Source organism: Lutra lutra, chromosome 1 (assembly GCF_902655055.1).
Source record: "Lutra lutra chromosome 1, mLutLut1.2, whole genome shotgun sequence".
Taxonomy (NCBI): Eukaryota; Metazoa; Chordata; class Mammalia; order Carnivora; family Mustelidae; genus Lutra; species Lutra lutra.
Window position 1 is genome coordinate 66,730,616 of NC_062278.1, and position 24,602 is coordinate 66,755,217.

Consider the following 24,602-nt stretch of genomic DNA (forward strand, 5'->3'; position numbering starts at 1 on the left):
CAACTTCCATCTGAAAAGCATTACAGCTATATAAAAATGGAAAGGAAGAAGGCAAGAATGGATACAGAAGACCAGATGGGAAGTTTAGAATGTAACAGCAGAGGTTACAGAAAACAGTGTATAGATTCAAGATAATATAAGAGCTACAACATAGTCATTGGACTAACTACCCTAAAGTGAGAAGCTAGCTGAGAATCAAGTTTAAAACACAAACAAAAACAAAACAAAAAACAAAAGCAGTAAAAAGTTACTTTTTTAATCTATGAATAACTAAGAAAATAAAGATGTAGTTACTGCCATTGTCTAGTAAAACTTCTTACACTTGTTTTTAAATTTAAGTTAGATAAAGATTATACAACTTAAAAGTGAAGGCAATAACTTTAAACATTAAAATCTGTTTAAATTACATGCTATTTCATTGTTTTACAGGGGTGTGGAGAGCCTTAAAAAATAAGTAAGTTTCTTTATATTCCTCAACTGAATGAAAAAGTTGGCTCGTTATTTTGACACGGTAATCCTTTTAAACCTGGCCAAAATATTCCTTGATATATCCATATTTAGCCTTTAAATCAAATATAGTTAAACCTGATTCAACCAGCTGTGTTCAGAAAACAGAACAATGTAATCATCTGAAGTTGAAGAAACTGAAATATTAATCTAGAAATACAGAAATAACTGATGTAAAATATATACCTTATAATAAATATGAATCATGGAAAATGATGTTTAATATAGAGTTCATTTTGTAGGGAAAAGGGTAATACTAATGAACTGAATTGATGATTGCCTTAAATAATTAAACAATATAATTGGAAAAATAAATAAGTAAACAGTATAATTAGACCAACCATGGGACAACCAACAGAAAGACTATTCCTGCCATCCCTGCCCATTACGCCTTGACTTTAGGTCACGTAACTACTTAAAACCCATGCTTACACAAAGCAATGATTCTCAAACTTGAGCAAGCATCAAAATCATGTGGAAGGCCTGTTAAAAGACAAATTGCTAGGTCCTACTTCTGGAGTTTCTGTTTCAGTAGATTTGGGGTGGATTCTGAGAATTTCTATTTCCAAAAAGATTCCAGGTGATGCTGATGTTGCGCTTCTGGGAACCACACTTTGAGAACTACTGATTATAGAGGAATGGTGCAAACAAGAACTCCGGAATCACAAAGACCCAAGTCTTTCTAATTGTCTGACCACAGGAAAGATTTTTATTCTCTTAATCTCTCTTTACCTGCGGCGAAGCCTGCTAATTGTCTGCCAAGAGCCACTGTTCTCCTGCTCTTCCGCTGCAACAGAATTTTTAGTTGAGGTACAGCTGTTCTGCTACAGACAAATTTCTACCCTCCCTTATACTCTATACAGCTAGGGAGGAGTGGACCAAAAAAGACAGCAGGAGCCTGGGTCCCAAGACCATGGAAGCTAGCTGCCACAGCTCCCCAAGATGATTTACACACATACTTTACAGAAGAAAGAAATAAACTTCTAACTTTTTAAAGCCACTAGTACTTTGGAACTGTTAGGTCAGACTAAATACACAGCCTTCTGGGTTATGGGGATGATTTCATGAGGTGATGTTTATAAACACTTAGCCCAGTACCCAGCATATAACAGCAAAAAATGGTAGCTACCTACTAACATCCAATGAAGAAAGTATTAGCCCAAAGTATACAAGTTAAACTCTGTGAAGAGTTTAAAAGCCCATGTGTATAATAAGATACAACTATACACTGCCGATGTATGCAGTGCTTAGGCACTTCATTTGATGAAGAGAGCCAATTAAAATATTCACCATTGGTAGAATAATCACACTTCTCCAGTTTTCTTGGGACAGTCCTGGTTTACCCCTGTTGTCCCAACTGTAACCTAGTGTAGAAAATAAATTATAAGTCACCCTACCCACTGATTTTTTCCAATTTTCTGAGCTTTTTTTTTTTTTTTGGCTTTTATTTGAAGAATTTCACCTTCCTCACTTTTGTAGTGTTGTTTGCTTGACCCAAATAATTTCTTTAAAAACTTACAGATAAAATGGTAAAACTGGAGTACTCACGGGTAGCCAAGGAAAAGGAGATTGAGGACTGAATGGCTCCGGAAGAGATTGACGAGGGTCCAACAAAGTACCCATCCACATAAAGTGAGTAGCACCAAGCGAGCTGATATCAGAACCATGTAGTGAATCATAGATGCTGCACCCGCCTTAGTGGCCTGAAAGTTTGGAATCACCAAAAGGAACATTTTATAAATGGCCTTATACAAAGCAATGCAATTCAAGGAATTAGATTTGGTGGAAATCTGCCCCCCTCAAAAAAAAGGGAAGGGGGGAGGAAGAAGAAAAAAACTGCCCCATCCCACTTATCTTGCTTATTTTTAAAGATTCAGACTCTTCCAGGCAGTTTGTTGGTTCTTCCTTGTATTCAGTGTCTCATACAGACCTCCCTTAAGTTCTTATGACATTGTCTAATTTATTTACACTGGGGCTTCAAAGTATGACCCATGAACCACATTCATCAAAATTACTTGGGCTGCTTACTGAACCTGAAAATGCCTACTGCCTTTCCTTACGAGATACAGGGAACAAAACTTTAAGTCATGGAACCTATATTTTAATAATCCACCAGGTAATTTTTTTGTAAAGGCCTTGAACCATTAATTTATCTGACTTTGGACTGAACTGTAATAACCTCAATAGTAGCAACAATGTCCCATTTTCCTTGGAATCCTCCCCCCAAACTATTTGCTGAATTAATATTTAATGAATTACTGAACCTTCAAAAAATAATCAGATCTTCTCTGACAAATCCTTATAAAAATAAAAGCTTCTCTTTTGACTTTGCAAACACGGAAATAATGGACAATCACTTCCACTACTTTGTATGACAGCTATTCAAATATTTTTCCTTAATCCCACATTTTAAAGACAGATTAAATATAGTAAGAAAGCATACTTGTCTAAACATGAAGCTCTGCAATGTTATTTTCTTTCAGAATGAACTAGGAAGAGAATGAGCAAAATACAGGGGAAAATGGCAGATTCCTACAACCTCAAAACAGCAGTGTCAGAACATAGAAAGGGGAAAAAATTATGTAGGGTCCATAGCAATGGGAGGGGATAAGGAGCTTTTCAGGTCCTTCATCTACTCATTTCTTAATTACTCAATATACTACATAGCATATATAATATATATGCACTTATGTAGTTATTTATAAATGCAAAAAAGCAGTTGAATTAACACCATAGAGAAGGTTCAAACTGTTCTCAGTAACAGTATGGCAAATAATTGTTTATCATTCCCCTGATACATACCTCATGCCAATGTACCTTACCTGTCAAAGCCTAAGGAAGGCATTTAAGTGGCTGGAATTACTCTATCGCCTCCATTTCCTTTCCTTTTTTTTTTTTTTTTTTTTTTTTTTTTTAGAGATTTTATTTATTTATTTGACAGACTGCGCACAGTAGGAGGAGTGGTGGAGCAAGAGGGAGAAGCAGGCAGGCTCTCCACTGAGCAGGGAGCCTGACGCAGGGCTCAGTCCCAGGCCCCCAGGATGACGACGTGAGCTGAAGGCAGACGCTTAACCGACAGAGCCACCCAGGTGTCCTCACGGCCTCCATTTTCAAAATAAAAAGGTTGTTCTGCCCAGTGTCACCACAGCAGCAGAGCCTGGATATATCTGTCATTTTTGTCTTGTTTCAGAGCCCAAGCTCTTAACCATTATGCTCTGTATGGCAGATACTATACCAGGTCCTAGGGACATAGTAGTAACTAAGAACTCTGTCTTTATGAGGCTGCCCAAATAAGAAAACAAATATTAAACTTATATTTACACAAATAATTATTTTTACAATTGTGGTAAGTGCTACAGGAAAAAAGCAGGCTGTAAGGGAAAGCGAATAACAAAAGACCCCAATCTAGGGAAGCCTTTCTGAGGAAGTGGTATTTTAGCTGGGATTAAAGAATAAGAAAAAATGAGCCAGGTAAGGAGTAGAAAAATAATCCTAATAGTAATGTTAAAGTATGGTTTATATGCAAATAAAAATTTATATACCAAATATACCAAAATATGGCCCTTTCAATAATGAGGTTGTAATTTGAAATTTTTCCTGCTTTATATTTTAGGGTTTTCCATTTTTTTTTTTTTTTTTTTAAATAAAATGTACTACCTTCCTATTTAGAAAAAGTTTTTAAAAAGGGAGTTGCAAGGATGCCTGAGTGGCGCAGTCTGTTGAGCATCTTGCCTTTGGCTCAGGTCATGGTCCCAGGGTCCTGCAACTGAGCCCTGCATCTGGCTCCCTGTGATGCTTCTCCCTTTCCTCCCCGCTTGTGTGCTCTCTCTCTCAAATAAATAAATAAAATCTTTAAAAATAAAATAAAATAAAATGGGAGTTGCCTCAGGTTGGGAGAATAGCTGAGAAACTTTCTGGTCTAGTGGAGCAAGTCAAGAACTAGAAATGGCCTGGTGGTGAATAAATAGTCTTATATAGTTGGAGGTATTCCTCCCGGAATAGTATACAGCATTTTTATTAATTACCTCCAGCTTTTCCTTAAAAATGATTGGTCTTTCTCAGGGTAGGGATCCTTTCTGTGATATATAAGCCCCCAAAAAAACCCCAAAAGACAAACATTTTAATGGAAGGAAGGATAGATGATTTGTGATGGGTCTTACCATCTAATTCAGCTTTTTTTTTAGAAAAGAATCACTATACAGCTCCTATTTTAATTTCTGAATAGGTAATATAGTCACAAATGCTCAAAATAAAAAATGTATAATAGGGTTTGTACTGAATTTCCCGCCTTCTGGTCCTGTTCCCAGCCACAACTAGGCAGCCTGTTATTAGTCTGTATGTCCTTCTAGAGATAATTCATTCATACATAAGCAAATGTATTTTATTCCTTCTACCCACCTTATTTTAAACATTGTTTTATATATACATATATATACATATATATATACATATTTTTTTTTACTTAATATTTTAGTGGTCAGTACAGTTTCATCTTTTTAATGGCTTCATGCTGTTCCATTATATAGATACCCCATAATTATTTAAACATTCTTTCTCATGGACTTTAAGGTACAGAGACTTCAGTCACTGACCAGAAGTCTGTTTAAATTTAGCTTAAGTATTTTGTTCTCAGTAAGAATTACAGGTTTCTTTTTCATTTCTTTTTTTTAAAGATTTTTTTTTTTTTTTAATTCATTTGAAAGAGAGAAAGAGAGAATGAGAGAGAGAGCTCAGCAGAAGAGGCATACTCCCTGCCAAGCAGGGAGTCTGATGTGGGACTCGATCCCAGGGCTCCAGGATCATGACCTGAGCCAAAGGAAGACGTTTAACCAACCGAGCCACCCAGGCGCCCAAGAATTACAGGTTTCTTTAGAAAACAGCTAATATACTCTCCAACTAAGGTCATGCAAAAACTGTTAAACTACTATTAAGCCATTAGCAAAAGAAAGCAACAGAGTACATAAAGTTATAACCCTTGGATCACCAAGGTAGAAACCCTAGTTATAAAGGATTTAAACATTAGCTGGACATACTAATTTGGCATATACAAGTACCATTTCTAAGTAATTGAAAGATTAAAAAAATGCTGCCTGTTTTCACATACAAAAACATAAAACTCCACTGAGTTCCTCTAAAAAAAGAATGTAATGTTAATATATCCAAAGTAAGCACCTATTTTCATCATCTAAATAGCAAACTTGGGAGAAAAGTTTTGTTGTTTTTTTTTTTTTAAGATTTTATTTATTTATTTGTCGAGAGAGAGCACAACCAGGGGGAACAGGAGGCAGAGGGAGAAGCACGTTCCACACTGAGCAAGGAGCCCCTTGTGGGACTTCATCCGAGGACCCTGGGATCATGACCTTTACAGAAGGCAGACGCTTAATCCACTAAGCCACCCAGGTGTCTCCGGGAAGAAAAGATTTTATTTTTTTTTATTTTATTTTATTATTTTTTTAAAGATTTTATTTATTTATTTGAGAGAGAGACAGTGAGAGAGAGCATGAGTGAGGAGAAGGTCAGAGGGAGAAGCAGACTCCCCATGGAGCTGGGAGCCCGATGCGGGACTCGATCCCGGGACTCCAGGATCATGACCTGAGCCGAAGGCAGTCGTCCAACCAACTGAGCCACCCAGGCGTCCCAAGAAAAGATTTTAGATAGCCTTTCTCTTTGTGAAAAACAGGTGATTCAACTGCCAGTGTTCTTCAGTTAACTTCAAATGGCTCTCAGATTATGACTTAATACATGCAATTACTCTGTGCTCACAAGAAATAAGGTTCCTAAAAATTAGGGCTTACAGACACTTACAGAAAGTATGCATAAAACATACTTTCATGCATGTTTTAGAAGGGAAAAAGTTGGCTCTCAGTTACCTGTGATTATAGTAACTATTAATTTAAAATTATACACTGAATTATAAACTCCAAGATTAAAATTGTTAGACACTCTAGCTAAGTTAATATTTTTTTGTTTTTATAATAATTTATAGGACATAAGATAATAAAATCCTAAGAGAACACATTTACCTTCTCCAATGGAGTTTACAAATATATTAAAGAATCTTACCAAAGGCCAGTTCTATCAACATTTAATTTTAAAAAGATTGTATTAATGTCTTTCCTCTACTGCCCACTGATTCTAATCTTCAAGATTAGTCTTATGCAAATTTGATTTCATTTTAAAACTCCCAAGTTTTAATAAACTCAAACAAATGTCTCTTTCTAGAAACCCCACAAATGGTATATAATATCAAGTAAATATTACCTGAAACAAAGTTTTAGATGCAACTATTCACTTATATATAATTCTTCATATCAATACTTAAAATTCCTTCTTTTTACTGTATGTAATAAAATTAGAAAAATTATACAGAAGAACATGGAATCTAGAAATAAGCTCCTACCAAACGAGATTTCTAACAGTTTTCTTGAATTCTAGCACAATGAATTTTAAATATATTGTTGGAAAATCTTTTAAAAAGAACTAGCACATAGCTCAGTTGGTTAAGCATCTGACTTTGGCTCGGTCATGATTTCAGGGTACTGGGACTGCTGGAGTACTGGGATTGCTCAGTGGGAAGTCTGCTTGTCTCTCTCCCTTGGCCCCCTCCCCAAATCGTGCTCTAATAAATAAATACAATCTTAAAAAAAAAAAAAAAAAAAAAAGGAAGAACTAGCATAGCTCATGTGGAAGTAAAGAAATTAATTTGTAATTATTTTCAAATTATATTTGGGCACTTGACATACTCAGCTTGAATCCATTCTAGTAACTAACTCTAGCTACAAGTGATAAATTATAGTGAATAAGCTGTTACCTCTGAGATGAGGGCCCACACCAGCCTCCTTGCAAGCATCACTGTGATGAATGCTGCCAGGTGGTAATCAATGAGATGAAAATTCTGTAAAAGAAACAAATCACTGCATCAGAAAGAAATATGGATATCTAGCTGGAACTACTACATCAAAAGGTCTGCCCCTCAGAAGAGCTCCTTACATCACCTTGTATGTATAGACCACAAGAATCTGAGAGATCCTAGAGAGACGACCTACCTTCTACTTTCTACCTAATTTTACTTCTTTCACGAAAGATTGCTTTAATTTTTCAAATACTATTTTAAATTATCTGGAATGTACTCCCCTCTTTTTTGAAAGTTTACAGTGTTGAAAGGAAGACTACAGCTTTGGGTTAAAGAGTGATAGCCTGCAGAATTATGGCAAGAATAATTGAAGGGCCGGGGCGCCTGGGTGGCTCAGTGGGTTAAGCCTCTGCCTTCGGCCCAGATCATGATCTCGGGGTCCTGGGATCGAGCCCTGCATCGGGCTCTCTGCTCTGAGGGAAGTCTGCCTCCCCCCCTCTCTCTGCGTGACTCTCTGCCCACTTGTGATCTCTCTCTCTCTCTCTCTCTGTCAAATAAATAAATAAAATATTAAAAAAAAAAAAAAAAGAAGAGGAAGAAGAATTTAAGGGGTCCCTGGGTGGCTCAGTCAGTTAAGTGGCTGCCTTCGGCTCAGATCATTGATCCTTGGGTACTGGGATCGAGCCCTGGGTCAGGCTCCCCGCTCATCAGGGAGCCTGCTTCTCCCTCTCTCCACCCCCTGCTTGGGCTCTCAAATAAATAAAAATCTTTAAAAAGAAAAGGTAATTTATTTAAAATGCCATATTTATGATGAGTGTCAAATTCAATGGATCAGATGGGACTCCCAGGGTTCAGGAGTTCCTATTTTTGGTATCTCTATGCAAGCTTATGTTAATCTAACTGGGTATCTACTAACCTAAACTCCCTATGGGCTGACATGTCAATTACCTTCAATTTAGTCTTTCTTCTTAACTTGATTTAAAAAAATGTCTTGGGTGCCTGGGTGGCTCAGTTGGTTAAACGTTTGCCTTCTGCTCAGGTCGTGATCCCAGGGTCCTGGGATCAGGCTCCCTGCTCAGGGCGAGTTTACTTCTCCCTCAGCCCCTCCCCACAGCTTGTGTGCTTGTGTTCTCTCACAAAAATAAATAAATATAATCTTAAAAAAAACACAACAAAAACATGTCTTTTATTTGATCTTTTCTTCCTAAGAAATGATAGCATTACCTAGATGCTGCATATGGTTCCTTCTAGTTCTATCTGCGTCTATCGGTAATCAGAACTCTAGCTCTAAGCCTATATAAATAATAAGCACAATAATAAGCACATTAGTAACAAACAAAATGGGGATGTATTTTCATTTTGCTGGTCAAAAGGTCTTTAGGTTTCCAGAGTCCTCCTTCCAGACTCAAAAGCTGAACTTCTCAATTCATTCAGTAAGTAAGTAGGGGGCACCCACAATGTGTGCAAAGTACTCTTCTTGATACTGAGGATACAGTGCTAAAGAATGACACACAAGCTTCCTGCTCTCCTGGATCTTATTTTTTACTGTGGTATGAAAGGGAAAGGGGATGGCAAGGATTTCTATTTCTCTTCTGCCATCATAGTAGAATTTAACTGGACACTGACTCCTTGCTAACTAGAGCTTCATTTCCTTGCCTCCCTTGCAAAACTACAGCTAAGGGATGTGAGGGGAAATGATATATACAACTTCCAAGTCATGCCCTTAAAGGAAGAAGCTGTCTTTCTCCTTTCCTCCTTCCTGCTAGCCAGATGTGCTAACAGGAGTTGGTGCAGCTATCTCGGACCAAGGTTTGGAAGAAGCATGTTGGGAGTGGCAGAGCAATGGAAACAAAGAGTTGCCACACTGGCATATCACATGACTGGTTTTTATCTAATCAGGAAATAAGGTTCTACTCTGTTTTAGCCATCCTGTTACAACAACTAAAGCCATATCTTTAATAAATTTAAGTGTAAAGTCAACGACAAGCTGACAAGCAAAAGCATTTTACCTAGTAACAACTGCTGGCAGGAAATAGAGAGTGATCAACAGTAACTGGAAAGGGAGTTGCAGAGCCAATTTAAATTGTTGGTTATGGAGGACATCTCTAGATTGTGGCATTTGGGCTGACGGCTGACAAAGTAACGCCCATGACAAGATCTGAAGGCAGAGAGCCCCAGGCAGAGGGAAAAGGAATCACAAAGGCCCTAAGACAGGAAAACATATGCCTGGTGTCTGAAAATCAGTAAGAGGGCTGAAATGATGTAATGAATAACAAAAGATTAAGTTTATATTTTTTCCTAATGAGAAGTCATGGAAAGAGTATGCAAAGAGTGCCAGGTTCTATTTTAAAACAATCACAGTGATTGCTGTGTGGAGAATATACTGTAGCAGGGCAAGATCAGTTAGGAGGCTACTGCTTTTAATGCAAGTAAGAAATGAAGATGGACTGAACAGGGTCAGCAGCAAGGACGATGGGAGTGGCCCGATATGGGATACATTTTAAAGGTAGAGTAGCCAGAATATCAAGAGAATGGCTTACCTCAGATCACTTCCTTTTCTCTTTCTCTAAGTGTTTTGGATTCTAATATTTATCCCCTCTTAAGCTTTGAGACTTCTTGTTCACCTCACTCCTCCAAAATAATGCAAGCAAATTCACTAGACCCCCTACTTAATACCTAATGTTTGAGGGTCTTATTTATGTATCACCAGTCCATCTAAGACATTTTTTAATCAAAAGATTTAAGCGCCTAATGTATCTTATTGTTAAGTAAATTTTGTTCTGTGCTCTATCACTGAAAACTGGTAATCTGCTTATGATTAACTCTATAAACCAGAATATTTGATTAATCACCCTCCAGTCCTGATATTCTGAATAATTTACTATACTACTTCTAGCTTTTATGTTTTTTAGGGTTAAGACTCATTCAGTTAACAGCTTGATGGCTACAATGATACTTTACATATTCGGGGTTCCACATTTTCTTTTTGATAATTATTAAGATCTTGAAATGGAAAAAGAAAAACAACATATAAATCTGATCAATTTCTTTCTTTTTTTTTTTTTTTAAGATTTTATTTATTTAGTTGACAGACAGAGATCACAAGTAGGCAGAGAGGCAGGCAGAGAGAGAGGAAGAAGCAGGCTCCCTGCTGAGCAGAGAACCTGACGCAGGGCTCGATCCCAGGACCCTGGGATCATGACCTGAGCCAAAAGCAGAGGCTTTAACCCACTGAGCCACCCAGGCGCCCCTAAATCTGATCAATTTCTGAGTCAGACATACATAATGAAGAAAATTTAGACCACTAGTTTAGATTTAAGTCCCTTCTAGAGCATCTCAGGTACATAGCCATCTCCCATGTTTGAATACGTTCAGTGACAGGAAGTAACCAGGTCTCTTGCGGCCCATTAATCTTTGAACAGCTTACTGATTCAGACCCCTTTCAGACTGATGGGCTAAAATCTTATCATATTTGCTATTTCACAGATGTTACTCTTAGTTTCACAATTAAACGCTACGGTTTGTGTGAGCTAGGACCATATGTAGCAGATAAGTGAGCCAGTCCACAGGATAACCTGCTTCAAGTGTGCCTTCCGCTATTGCACAAACCAGAAAATGAAAAACTTCATCTCCAGACTTTCTTGCAACTCAAGTTCTAGATTTGACTTAGTTTCTGCCAACCTTGAGCATTACATAAATCCAGAACTGAGTGAAATGGGGAGAGGGGCAGGGTAAAAGGCACCCATGTTTGGTGGTATGAGTCAGAGGAAAGGAAGCATTAATTCTGGACTCAGCAGCTCTAGCAGCAGCTTCCTGATTATGACAGGAGCACTGGCTCCCTTGCAAGGCAACACTGGTAGGGGACTTTTAAAAGAACTCTTGTCAGAAATGGTTGACTGACAGAAGAGCTCTTTGATTAGCCTGAAAATTCAAAAACTGAGGTTTCCATGGAATGTCAAAGTGAAAACTAAATAATGAACTACCCAAAAGTACTTATGGATTAAACACAGAATAAGTAATAGGAAATACAGCATAGCAGGGAGTGACAGTACTCACTTTGTCACTATGTGATTTTGAACAAGTTTTGTGATCTCTAGGTCTCATATTTCTAATTTATAAAATGGGACAGTAGTACCAGTCTTCTGGGGTTTTTTTTTGTACCTACCTGTTTTTAAAAGAAGGAGTAAATGAGATAATACTTGCAAAAAATAGCGATCACTTTAATGAATGTTTTGCCAATGCCATTGTTAAGATAGTGAGAAATTTACATATAGAGCTACATGGCTGGAAGAAGCCTTAAAAATCATCTAATCCAGCCTCTTCATTTTACAACACCATGGCCAAAGAAGAATAGATGAAATACAGTTCCTACACTCATAAATTCTAATTTTCTAATCATTGATAAGCCCCAAACACATATATAAACTATGCAGCATAACAGTCTTCTTTCTCCTAGAGCGTATTTCCATCCAAATCTGCCACTGCCAACCATCTACGTACAAAGTACCCTGAGTAGTCTTACTCGTTATTTTACATACCCATCTATGGAGAACTTCTCTGCATCAAGACTACCTCAGCTCTCTTAAATAAATGGAAAGAGGGTAGAAGAAACCTACAATATATTTTGATGTATTTCAGCAAAGACATCTAGTCCTTGTCTCAATTTTATTTTTGTAACAGAACCCAATCTTATTCATAGTAACAATAAATCCTATGAAAGAATTATAGTCTCCAGTCTCCCTGTAGTTAAGAGTGAACATGTGTGAGCCTGGCCCATAAGAAACTCTCCTTTATACTTCCCTATGCTCTTGCCCCTTTCTAGCTGAATGAGGTGGGCCACAGTCAACTTGGAGGCCACATACTAGAAGACAGCACAGTGTCCATCAGTCTGGGTTCCCTGATTGACCACATGGAAGCATGCTACTCCTGCAAACAAAAACAACTACCTCAGACTATTATGTGTTTGGTGCATCATACAATTCTGGGTTTATTTGTTATAGAAGCAACCATTATCCTAAGATAGCCATTAAAAGGGTAAATTTCCTGGAATTTAGTCATATTAGCACCTTAAGTCCAACAAATTTAATATAGTGCAAAGAAAGCTAAACATCAAAACTCTTGATATTATGATAAATTATTTAAAGGTTTTCTGCATTTTCATTTATATTTTACCTTTCCAGATATTTATATTTTAATAATATTATGAGATTACAGTTCTGAAAGTAATCCATGATTTAACTGAAAAACTTTTTTTTAGAAGAAAAATTATTAACAAAAGTAATTTGTACCCACAGGCTTTCCAACTAGTTTCCTGGGTAAGCAACATACAGAAGTTAAAGGCCTAGTAAGACTTACCAGTGAAGTACAAGAAGCAGGATGATTATAAGGATACCACCACACTGTTTTATAGATATTGATGTATTGAATAAACAGAGCAACCAGCAGGTAGATGAAAAAGAGAAATTCAAAGAGCAGGCTTCCATCCACAGGCAAATCAGGAATTTGGCAATGACGAACAGGACCGGGGGTGATTAAGGCTGTGATAGGTGGGACTGGAAGGCCAATAGCACTACCATTCCTGAAAGAGAAACTATGGTTAACTCAAATGGTGATAATCTTTCAGTGTTATAGAGCATAAAGGGCCTCTGCTTCTTCCTCCACTTAACACTTAAGTACTGGCCTTCCCTCAAGACTCTATCCTAGGAACTCCTGCTCTTGTCTTCTCCCTCTACACACATTCTCTCAGTGATTAAACATGTGGCCACAGCTTCTATTATCTTTAACAGGCTGAAAACTAAAATCTGAGTTTCAGATCCATGTTATCAAGGTGTCTACTGGACACTGCTGTGTTCCTCCTCCTATAATCCTGACGCTAGTTCATGGCCCACTCAGTAGCCACCAAAATCAGAAACCTGGGAGTCATTATTAGAACTTTCCTCTGCCTCTTCATATCCAATGGCTCGCTAGACCTTAAATATTCCACTTTGTAAAGCTTCTTCCACACTGCACCTTCCTCTCTAAAACCACTGCCTTAGTTCAAGCAGTTACCATTTTCCACCTAAACTACTGAAGTAATCTCCCTAAAATTAACTCCATCAAATTCTCCAAACTGCCTTCAGAGATCTAAAGTGAAACTAACAGTGCTATTGTCTTGCCTAAAACCCTTTAATAACTCTCTAGCGCCACCAGGATAACATCCAAATTTTTAGTATGTCCTATGAGGCTCTCTGTTTAACAGATTAGTCCCATCTCTTGCCACCCCTCTATATACAACCTATAGAATGTCCATGCTATTTGCTATCTGTGAATATATATGTTATTCTTTTGTACATGCTATGACTTTTCCCAGCAATACCACTCAAAACCACCTTCCTTAACCCCTCACTTACATATTAACTAATGAAATCCATTAAGACTTTTTAAATGATCAAGCATATCCTTCATGAAGCTTACGGAATCAATCCAAACCAATTCACCTTACCCCTGTGCCCCCACTATATCTAAATTATGCCTTTATTATTATACTTTTTATTACTGTTACAAAATTCCTTGTATATATTTTTTATCAGATCATAATCTTAAGGACAGAGACTGTACTTTTCCCAGTTCAATTCACATATATACCTTTATGTTGAGAAGACAGCAGACTAATGTGGTCATGAAAGAGAAATCTCTTAAAATACAAATTAAAATATAGAGATTTTACTCCCCATTTTCTAGCTGTCCTTTCTTCCATGCTTTTTTTTTTTTTAATTTAATTTATTTATTTGACAGAGTGGCACAGAGAGAGCATGAGAGGGAAGAAGGTCAGAGGGAGAAGCAGACTCCCTGTCGAGCAGGGAGCCCGATGTGGGACTTGATCCCGGAACTCCGGGATCATGACCCGAGCTGAAGGCAGTTGCTTAACCAACTGAGCCACCCAGGCGCCCTCTTCCATGCTTTTTTATATAGGTCAGAAATAGCTGGGCTATCTAAAATGATAAAACTGGGGTAGATAAGGAATGAACTTTCCCATTGTTTATAGACCTGGGAATAGTTACAGCTATCTAAGGGTCTATTATTGTTTTAGAACAACGAAAAGAGGCTTGGTTTGGATATTTCCAAAGAAGATTCCAGAGAAGGAAAAATATCCGCGTTATCCTTCTACTCTAAGATTTCCAAATATAGAATTATAGCATTAGTATGTGAAATTTATAGTACTTTAAGTGAATTATGGGAATATAAACTCTGCTCATTCTGAACAGTTAAGAATAGCATGGCAGAGGGGTGCCTGGGTGGCTCAGCTGGTTGAGGGACTAACTCTTGATCTCAGCTCAGGTCTTGATCTCAGGTTGTGAGTTCAAACCCTGTGTGGGGCTCCATGCTGGGCAAGAAGACTACTTTAAAAAAAAAAAAAAAAAAAAAAAAGAATACCATGGCAGAATCTCAGAAGAGCTGGAAGGGAAGAACAGGGATGGGTAGGGAGAGGGTGGGAAAAAAAAACTATGCAAATTTCTTCCTCTCATTTCCAAAGATTATTCCAATAGAACAAGCTTACCAGGGAGTTGATTGTGAACTACCAGTAGGTCTCACAACCTCACCTGCTCAATCATACACCAATCATTAACACATCGGAGCCCTCTGCTCTGTTCTGGGACATGGGCCATTGCACAACTCCAGGAGCTATCACTCACATAGAATACAACGTAAAAGGTGCTCTATGGAGTCATACAAGTCAGCAGACCTGAATATAAGGGATTAATGCCAACAGGCAATCTATTCCCTCTCCCTTGTTAATCACGAGATAAGGAAATACAAAATTCTTATGAAAATTATAAGGTCAGGAGCCTCAACTCTAGAACAAACTGAAAATTCTTTTTTTTTTTTTTTTAAGATTTTGTTTATTTATTTGACAGAGATCACAAGTAGGCAGAGAGGCAGGCAGAGAGAGAGAGGGGGAAGCAGGCTCCCCGCTGAGCAGAAAGCCTGACGTGGGGCTTGATCCCAGGACCTCGAGATCACAACCTGAGCCAAAGGCAGTGTCTTAACCCACTGAGCCACCCAGGCACCCCCAAACTGAAAATTCTTATACCTCTTCAGTCAAAAATACATGAAGGGAGAAAGTATGCTAAATTATGTTATTATTTAAAGGTTAAAAAGGTTCTTACAGAATTTTTTCCAAATAAAGCAGATTAATGTGCTTCTGCTGTTAACAAAGCCAATGAAATGCTGGGGTCAAGAAATATTCAAAACACAGTGCAGAAAATCTACATTTGTGATACTTCACACAGCCTTGGCTATTATACTTCAAGCCAAAAAACAAAGGGTCAAAGATCAAATAAAATGATGCAGAGCATCTGAGGGGAAAAGGAACAATTTTTTTACATTTGAAAGCTTAATAGATAAAATCAAAGTTCTTAAAACCAAAAAAAAAAAAAAAAAAGACAGTTAAAATAAACAGACTTGGTCTATACATCTCAGAAAATTAGTTAGAGGTATTATTTAGGAAAAATAAAAGTATTTCTCTAACAGGATATAAAAATAGATGCAAAAAAAAAGCAAAATGGCACAAATACATTTTAGATACAATGTGGGATAATCCTGTCTATCTAGGACTAGACCAGGACTATTGACACTCTTTGTAGAAAGTAACTTTAAAGGTCAGTCTTTGTGAAAGCAGCCTTTGAGAAAGTAACTTTATATCCTTGAGCCTCAGTTTCTTCACCCATAATGCAAGATTCTCTTTAAAGAATTCTTTTCAACCTGTACCCCGGGGGGGCAAATAATACATTATATGTTAATAAAAATAATTAAAAAAAAAAAAAAGAATTCTTTTCAATGTTAACGTATTCTCTTTCACACTGTGCTACATGTCCCTAAGATCATGCCCAGGCTTAAAGATTCACAGGACTGGCATACAGTTGTGTTCATTATAGTAAAAGGATATAAATCAAAATCAGCAGAGGGAATAGGTACATGGGGCAACGTCTGGAGGAAACCAGGTGCAAATTTCCAAGAGTCCTTTTCAGTGTAGTCATACGGAAGCAACTTAAATCCTTCTGCAACTACCTGTGACAACACACACGAAATGCTGTCTACAGAAAGCCTCATTAGAGACTCAGCACCCAAGGTTTTTACGAAGGTTTTGCTAACATATGGATAAAGCAAGAAAGATTCAAGGAAATAAAAAAGAATTTGGAGGGATAGAAAAAGCAGTGATCATTTGGACATACCTAGGTCATATTATTAAGAAAGTATATGCAAAGACAAAACAAAGAAAAAAAATCACTTAGTCCTTCTCAAATAAGATTCTCCCTTGGGGCGCCTGGGTGGCTCAGTGGGTTAAGCCGCTGCCTTCGGCTCAGGTCATGATCTCAGGGTCCTGGGATCGAGCCCCACATCCGGCTCTCTGCTCAGCAGGGAGCCTGCTTCCTCCTCTCTCTCTGCCTGCCTCTCTGCCTGCTTATGATCTCTGTCTGTCAAATAAATAAATAAATAAAATCTTTAAAAAAAAAAAAATTCTCCCTCAACTAAAAGCTCTCTAGGAAACTCAGAAATTCACAGCATATCCTCCTTTTTTAAAGGCAATCATCTCAGCACTTTCTCCTGTGAACAAATCCCTGTTCTTCATAGGGAAAAAAAAAAAAAAAAGGACAGGGAACTATGGATTTCAATCTTGATTTTTGTTACCAAACTAGCTCTCTGACACTCCCAAGTTGACCTTCACCAATTATGCCACAAACACATGCAAATGCTCTCTTCTCCAGCTGACCTATGTCTTGCAGAATCAAATATATCATCCAAAATTGTGTCACACTTAAACAATTATCTAGTTCTCTCTTCAGTACTCTACAGACTCCAGAAGTAAGTTCTCATCTAGACCTTGTCTTTCTTTGTACACAACCTTCCTAAAACTATTTTCTAGGCCATCTACCACTGGTTTTATCCATATTTCTTATAACCCTTCCTAGGTGTTACATAATAAGCTATTCTAGGTCTTTTCTTTCCCAACAAGAAACAAACATAGAACATCTTCTTCCAAAACAACCTCTCTAGATAAAAGTGTCACAAAATAATCACTCAATAATAATTTCAGTAATTTTTTAAGCCATGAACAACTATGATCTTTCACTTTATTCAAATTATGATGAAAAATGCACTCCTCTTCTTACTACCCCCACTGAATATGTTAAAATGGGAGAATGGGTGGAGAAGTTGATCAAGGCAACCATAACTAGAACTCTGAAAGCCAGGATAGAAGAGCTACAAAGAAGGTAGAGAAAAGAATACATGATCATAGCTACATCCATTCAAGGGCACAAGTATTTTCCAAATGTTCCTAGGTCTTCCCAATATTCTATTTGCAAACTTGAAGAAGATTTTGGTCCATATTTGATTCCAATGTTCACCAGGCCAAGGAAAAACCATCTAGAAATGTGATTTTCAATTCTTTTTTTTTACTAGCAGAACACTTCATTTTCTTTCCCCCAAAGGACATTTTACACGATATCCTGATATCTGAACACACAGAGAAGGAGTTAGTCTGATTAAAAAAGGACTAGTAAACCTGAAGCCTGGACTACTAGGCCTACCTAACTCCTCCTCCCTTTGAAGTCTACAGCAGTCCCTGAAACCCTGAGGAGGGATTCCATGGGGCAGTCTGAGAACATAATTATCTAGGGGAATCCACAAAGCCAAAGTAGAAGAAAATGAACAAACAACTGCTGGAGTTAATACAGAGGCAGAGTTAGAATTTTTTAGCTAGCTATAATCCTAGTAAGGCACAGCTACAATTTCCTGTTGCAATTTAAAAGAACTAAATCACTAAATCGATAGTATATATTAGTAAAATTGAGGCATGTACTCAAATACTCTACCTCAAAATCAATGTTATATAGTACCTTCAAAAGCATTTTCACATATTCCCTTTTTTTAGTCTTAAAAATATAAAGTAATACATGTTATTGTAGAAATTTTGGAAAATTTAAACTTCTAAAAAGTTGTTGCAATTTACTATTTCATTTATTTTCAACATCCTGCTGTGATAATATCACTGTTTTTAACATGAGGAAATCCAAAAACCAGCAGAGTGAAAAAATAATACTCTAGAATATATTATAAGTACTCTGTATACATACATAAATATAAAATTTTGATTGACAATTAGTATAATGAGAATCAGAGCCTAGAAAATTCCCTTCAAACAGGAATTTCGGGGAGAGCCCCACTGAAACAACAAGATCAGAACTGATTTTGAGGACTGAGTAGAACCTGGGCTGGAAAGTCAGAAAGAAAGAAGGAGGGCAGGCCAGGAAGAGAGAAGTGCACAAATACCATCAGGAGGGCCTAAAAATGCAACGGTTGTACTGATTGCTAGCAGTACTGAAAATCAGAATCCAAGCAAGAGAAAACTCTACTCAGAAAGCAAGCAGAAATTAGGTGACAAAAATTATCTTGATCAAACACTTGATATAAAGTAAAAACCATCTCTTTCCACTGCTACATGACTGAAATACCTCATGAAGTTAGTTATCCTGGATAAAATTAGAAATAATTCAACCTAACTTTTGAAAATTAAGAACAAAGATAAATTTCCATTAAAAGACCACATTCTTTATTCTCATATACCGCTCATAATGTTTGGGTTACAACTGACAGTTTATTCATTTCAAACAATTTTTTGAACAAAATAATTTTTAAGACCCTTGACAGAATATGACTTCTAATTTTAGAATTTCATGTTAACTGTCAGTTTTGATTTGTCCTTCCTCACTCCAAAAAAAGAGCGCTAGTAAGTAGTTAAGCCACAACACTTCTCTTGTACTTTAATTCTCTTCTCCCTTCTTTTAGTAGCTAACAAAGTTAGAAGTTGGATTATCAGCTGTAAGTAAGAACTGGACTGCTTTCACTTTGTGGGCCCCATATCACAACTTTCCACTCAAAAGTATTCTGAAATACTGAGCTTTCAATCTTCAAGGGCAGGATTCCCACTTCATTGTCAAGAAATAACCTTGATAAGCAAGTATTTGAATAGCAAGATGACTGCTATGTTGGCCACACTTATCAGAGAATATTATAAATTATGCAGTCTTACTCCGTTTTTTACCTGTTTCTCAGGCCTGTTCCATTGCCGCAGCCCCCACCAACCAAAGTCTGTAAAGAAGGTAAAGCTGAACGGCTTAGCTGCTGCCGACTAGGGCCCCTCCTTCCGCCGGGCATGTCCGGGAACCAGTCTGCTTCCGGTGCCACCTGTAGCTGCAACCCAGGTTAATGGCTGTCAAGCTGTTTCAACTCTGAACAAAGAAAAGACATTTCAGTATCAGTTTACTATTTTTAAACTAGGCAATGTAACAAAACAACAGAAAAACTGACTAAGTAGGCCTTGTAAAACCAGATTTTCAGCTAAATGCTCCTCCAGTGTGGATTACCTACTTTATTCTAATGAAAGGACTAGTCAAACTAATAGGTCAGAAGCCTAAGCTCTGATCTAAATTTTATTAAGCGTTAGATAAGTCACAATTTGTGTCTTTTGTCAGTCGACTTGTGTCATATAAATGATATTACAATCAGGTAGACGTTAACAAGAAATGCCTAACATACGCATTTCCAACTCATATGTAATCTTCCACAGTAAACCACTGGAAATACAGGAGAATCAGCACTGTCCAAAATGTTAGGTTTTGTTATCAAGGGATCTGGGTTCTGAGATCAGATGTGCCACATAATATCTGACTGTAACTGAGGCATTTAACCTCTGAGTTTGTTTCTTCAAAAATATTCTTTGCCCTACACAGGTTGTTGTGAGGACTGACAGGATGGGTGAAAATACACCAGTTGGTCTTTAACTCTTAAAAGTAAAACTGTTCAAGTGGTAACTCCATATGTTAGAGTGAAAACATCAGAAGGAGCGATAGTAGATGCCCACTACAGAAAAACTGGTATAAAATCACTTAGAAATTACTGAAACTGCAAGATTAAAAGACAAGTAACAGATGAAGATCCTCGCCGAAAGGAGGGTCCGCCAATATGTATGCCAAAACCTGCTTCCTAAATTTCTTTGTCTTTCAGTATTAACGACTGAAAAACGGCATCCTGGAAAAACCCTGGTTTTCCAAATGTTACTACAGATTGATCCGATCTTCCCTATTCCTAACAGCCTTTGGCTGTGAACTAAGAAACGCCAGGTGGGACAAAACATTCAAACCGCTGGACGTAAGGCCTGCTGGTTCTTGCTCAATTAACGAGGGACACAAAAGTGGGGAGCAAAAAATTGGGGTAGAAGAGGCGAGAGGATGAGGTGGGGGAGGCGGATGACAAGAGACCACAACTTCAACAGGCTGGCCCCTACAAGTGGACAAACGACAAAGCGGTTCCCGAGGCGCCACCCGGGGAGCTGAAGCAGATCGAGACAATCGCATAGCGCGGAAGCCCGATATACTCACGCATGGAAGAGGCCCGGCCGGTGGGGCGGGATCCCTAAGAGAACGCGGTGGCTTTACAGTCTGGACCCCAGGCAAGAGAATTCCCTCCCTGCGTTGAAGCGCTCCAAACCAGCTGGTTGTCCGCAGGCCGTCCCCACCCGGAGAGTCGAGAAAAGGTATCCAGGCTTCGGGCTGCCAGCCCCCGCCCCAGCCCCAGCCCCACGTCAGTACCAGAGTTAGAGCCAGAGCTAAAGTAAAAGGCAGAACCGGGCCGGGTCAGCACTCATCCTCAGCCTCCATTACCGCGGAGCTGAGCAGACGTGGCAGCGCACGGAGATGACGTCAGTACCGCGACTGCCAGACCCTCCAGCCTCGAGCTGGCGTCCGGAACTAAACACTCGGTCTGGGGAGCCGGCACACCCCCTCTCCTGCATGCACCTGCGCAGTGGGACTCGCCTTCTCTGTTGGCTCATGGTCCCGCCTTCTCCTTCAGCGCTCTGCAACGTATTTCTTCCCTGGGCGTCTACGATCAACTGGCACGATCGTGGGGGTCTTTTGCTGTCTCAAGGACTACCATTAACAACCACGTGCAAATTATTGCCCCAGTTTTACAGATAGAGTAGGTTGGGAGACGTCGCCTAAGGTCACGTCACTGCCAGGTAAAGCAGCTTGAGTCGTGATGTTATGCTTCAGCACCCAGTCGTGCCCTTATTGTATGTGAAGTGAAGGACTGGATGGATGCTGGAGTTAAACAAGGAAATAGCACAGATTGCTGAGTCTATTGAAAGAGACAAGACACCAGGAAAATACACTAATTACAATATAGTAAATGCAACAAAAGTATGCCCAAGGTCAGAGATTAACATGCAATTCATTGTAATTTATTCAGTATAGTAAATTCTGTGGGATGATTGTGGTGGCAGTACCAAGAAAAACTTGTGAGCTTGGGGTTTAAAGCCAAGACTCCAAGAATGATTAGGCTGTTCGTTGGAGAATAGCTTTCTAGTAAAGGAAGTGGCAGATAAAAAGGTAAAATGGTGGGAAACATGATGAATTCAGAAACTGCCAGTAGTTTAGTATTAGAAGAAGAATAAAAGTGTCAAGAAGAGCATGTGTTTGAAATCCCTGGCTCCAGAGATTTTAAGCACCTTAAGCGAAAGCCCTTTGTATGTAGTATCTATCACAGTTACAAATTACTTAAACTTTATTGAGAGTTATTGCTGGGTCTGACACTAAACTAGTACCTTTACATATTTCATTTAAATCTTACACTGCTTTGGGGCACCTGGGTGGCTCAATGGGTTAAAGCCTCTGCCTTCGGCTCAGGTCATGATCTCAGGGTCCTGGGATCCAGCCCCGCATCGGGCTCTCTGCTCAGTGGAGAGCCTGCTTCCTCCTCTCTCTCTCTCTGCCTGCCTCTCTGCCTACATGTGATCTCTGTCTGTCAAATAAATAAATAAAATCTTTAAAAAAAAATCTTACATTGCTTTGATACCATCATTTTTCCCATTTTCCAGAGGAAACAAGGGTTTGTTTTTTTAAGGTTTTATGTATTTATTTGACAGAGAGACAGCGAGAGAGGGAACACAAGCAGGGAAAGTGGGAGAGGGAGAAGCATGCTTCCTGCTGAGCAGGGAACCCTATGCGTGGCTCAGTCCCGGGACCCTGAGATCATGACCCCAGCTAAAGGCAGATGCTTAAAGCCTGAGCCACCCAGGTGCCCCTGAGGAAACAAATTTTAAGCGAAGTTAAATAACTTGTTGAAAATAACCCAGTTAATAAGTGGCAGAGCCAGAATTTGTAGCAGAATGCCCAATATCAAAAACACTAAAGGTAGTAATATTCTAAATATTCTTAATGCCCTAGCATACTACGGAACTTTCATGCATGAGTATATAAAATCTAACATAGATCATTACAAAGTTCCATAATTTTGTACATTTATTTTCATATTTGCTCTGCTTCCTAGGTTGCTCCATTGAAACTCCTTTGCCACTTTTCTGCTGCCTCACCAACATTCTTCATTCATTCAGCAATTATTTATTTAGTGCCTACCGTGGACCAGACACTGTCTTACTGCATAAGACAGATATGTCCCTGGCTTCCTGGCGGTTATATTCTAATGGGAAGCATTTGATAAATAGAATAATTCCACATTAAAAGTATTACAGAGACAAATAGGGGTTAAGGTAGAAAAAAAGGGAGGTTCTGTTTTGAGGGGTTATGTGTCTGAGGAAATGGTATTTCAGCAGAAACATGAATGTTGGGAAGGAACCAGAGAGGCATAGATGGGAGGGAAAAGCAGTCAAGACAGAAAACAAAACTTATGCAGAGATTCTATGGTATGCAAGAGCTTGTTACGTTTGAGAAACAAAACAAAGTTGTATAGCGAGGTCACGGCGAGCAAAGGAAAATGTGACATGAAATGAATTTGAAGAAACAGGAAGAGCTTAAACTTGGAGGATCTTTCAAACAAGAATGTTTGCATTTTGAATTTGTGGCTGGCACCCAGAAATCTGTGATTTTCGTAGTTCCGGGACTCTGGCACTGGTTTACATATGGGAGCCACTGGAATAAACCACCTCATCTGTTAAGGAAATGAAACAATTATTGTTGGGGTTCACATGCAGCTCATTCCTCCTGAGTACAGGGCCCACTTATTTCCCAATCTCTTGTTCTTTCACACAGATAAACATTGTAGAGTTGCAGAAAATACTGATTTATTTCCATCTCAAAGATGTAACACAAGGTGATTTCCATTTTCTTCTGATTTCGGAAAACTGGAATTAGAGAAAATAAAAACTCTTATTAAAGTTTTAAAAATTATTCTCCGGTGTATTCTTTTTAGACTAACTTTGAAGCCAAGGTTACTGCGGTGTTCATCTCTAACACACTGTTTTAGTTATGTGCTTTCAATGAACCATTCATTTTGAGTACTGTACACCTTCCAGAAGTACAAGAAATGAATTTCAAGTTTTCATTTGTATTCCTGAAGAAGTCTTGTATAATATAGTGTTGAAGATTCATTTTCTCTTCTTGCCTACTCAACAAAAAGTGAGTAATATAACCCGTTCCTAATTAATCAACATTATTTTATCTTTCACCATTCTCCAGTGTACATCCTAAATCTCCACTACTATCAATTTATGCTCTACCCTCACTTTCTGTAAATTATGGTTTCCCAGTTTTTAGTGTCTCCTGAACAACATTCCCTAACTGCAATATTTCATTTTCATTTTGTTAGACTCCTCCCACCCCTTTTCCAAATTTCTGTCTCATCTTGATCTTTCTTTCTCTCCCCTGAAACCAACAATTACATATTGCCTTATGTTGTAAATAATCTTTGGGGAAATATATTTACCTTCCCACTAGTTCTAAATTCAAGGACACAGATCTCATCTTGTACTTTCATATATTTCCACAGAGCCTAAGATGTTACCTTGCACATTTTAGACAATGAGTAAATGCTTGTATGATAACTATATATACCTATGTGTATATATAAACCTATACTGCCCAGTATAAGGTTACCCACAGATTTTTTTCCTTCTAATTCACCTCAATTGTTATAAAATCCTATTACAAAGAGATTTGTGCTGTATTATTTTCCACCTCTTGGGTTCTAACAGTGCTCTATACATTCAGGTACTCAACAAATCTATACTATTTAATAAGAAGTAATTTGATGTTGAGCAAACAACTTCTAGCCTACATTGTACCAGTAACTGTGGGCAAAAAACATGCTCTCTGATCTTCAGTTTTCTGGCTGCAGAGAGTAAGGTGTTTTAAATATGCTGCAGAATGTAAGGAATTGTCATCATTAGACATATTTTCCCAGGGGA

The 24,602-nt window shown here is 38.3% G+C and overlaps 1 protein-coding gene across 1 annotated transcript in view; it reads right to left on the reverse strand.

The window, feature by feature from the left end:
* Window positions 1–21,134, reverse strand: part of TMEM39A (transmembrane protein 39A) — a 30,795-nt gene extending 9,661 nt beyond the window's left edge. The window contains 5 exon segments of the mRNA XM_047725698.1: window positions 2,056–2,210; window positions 7,319–7,402; window positions 12,716–12,938; window positions 19,446–19,632; window positions 20,782–21,134. Coding sequence (XP_047581654.1) covers window positions 2,056–2,210; window positions 7,319–7,402; window positions 12,716–12,938; window positions 19,446–19,558 — 575 coding nt within the window. The 5' untranslated portion in view covers window positions 19,559–19,632; window positions 20,782–21,134.
* Window positions 21,135–24,602: the final 3,468 nt, after the last annotated feature.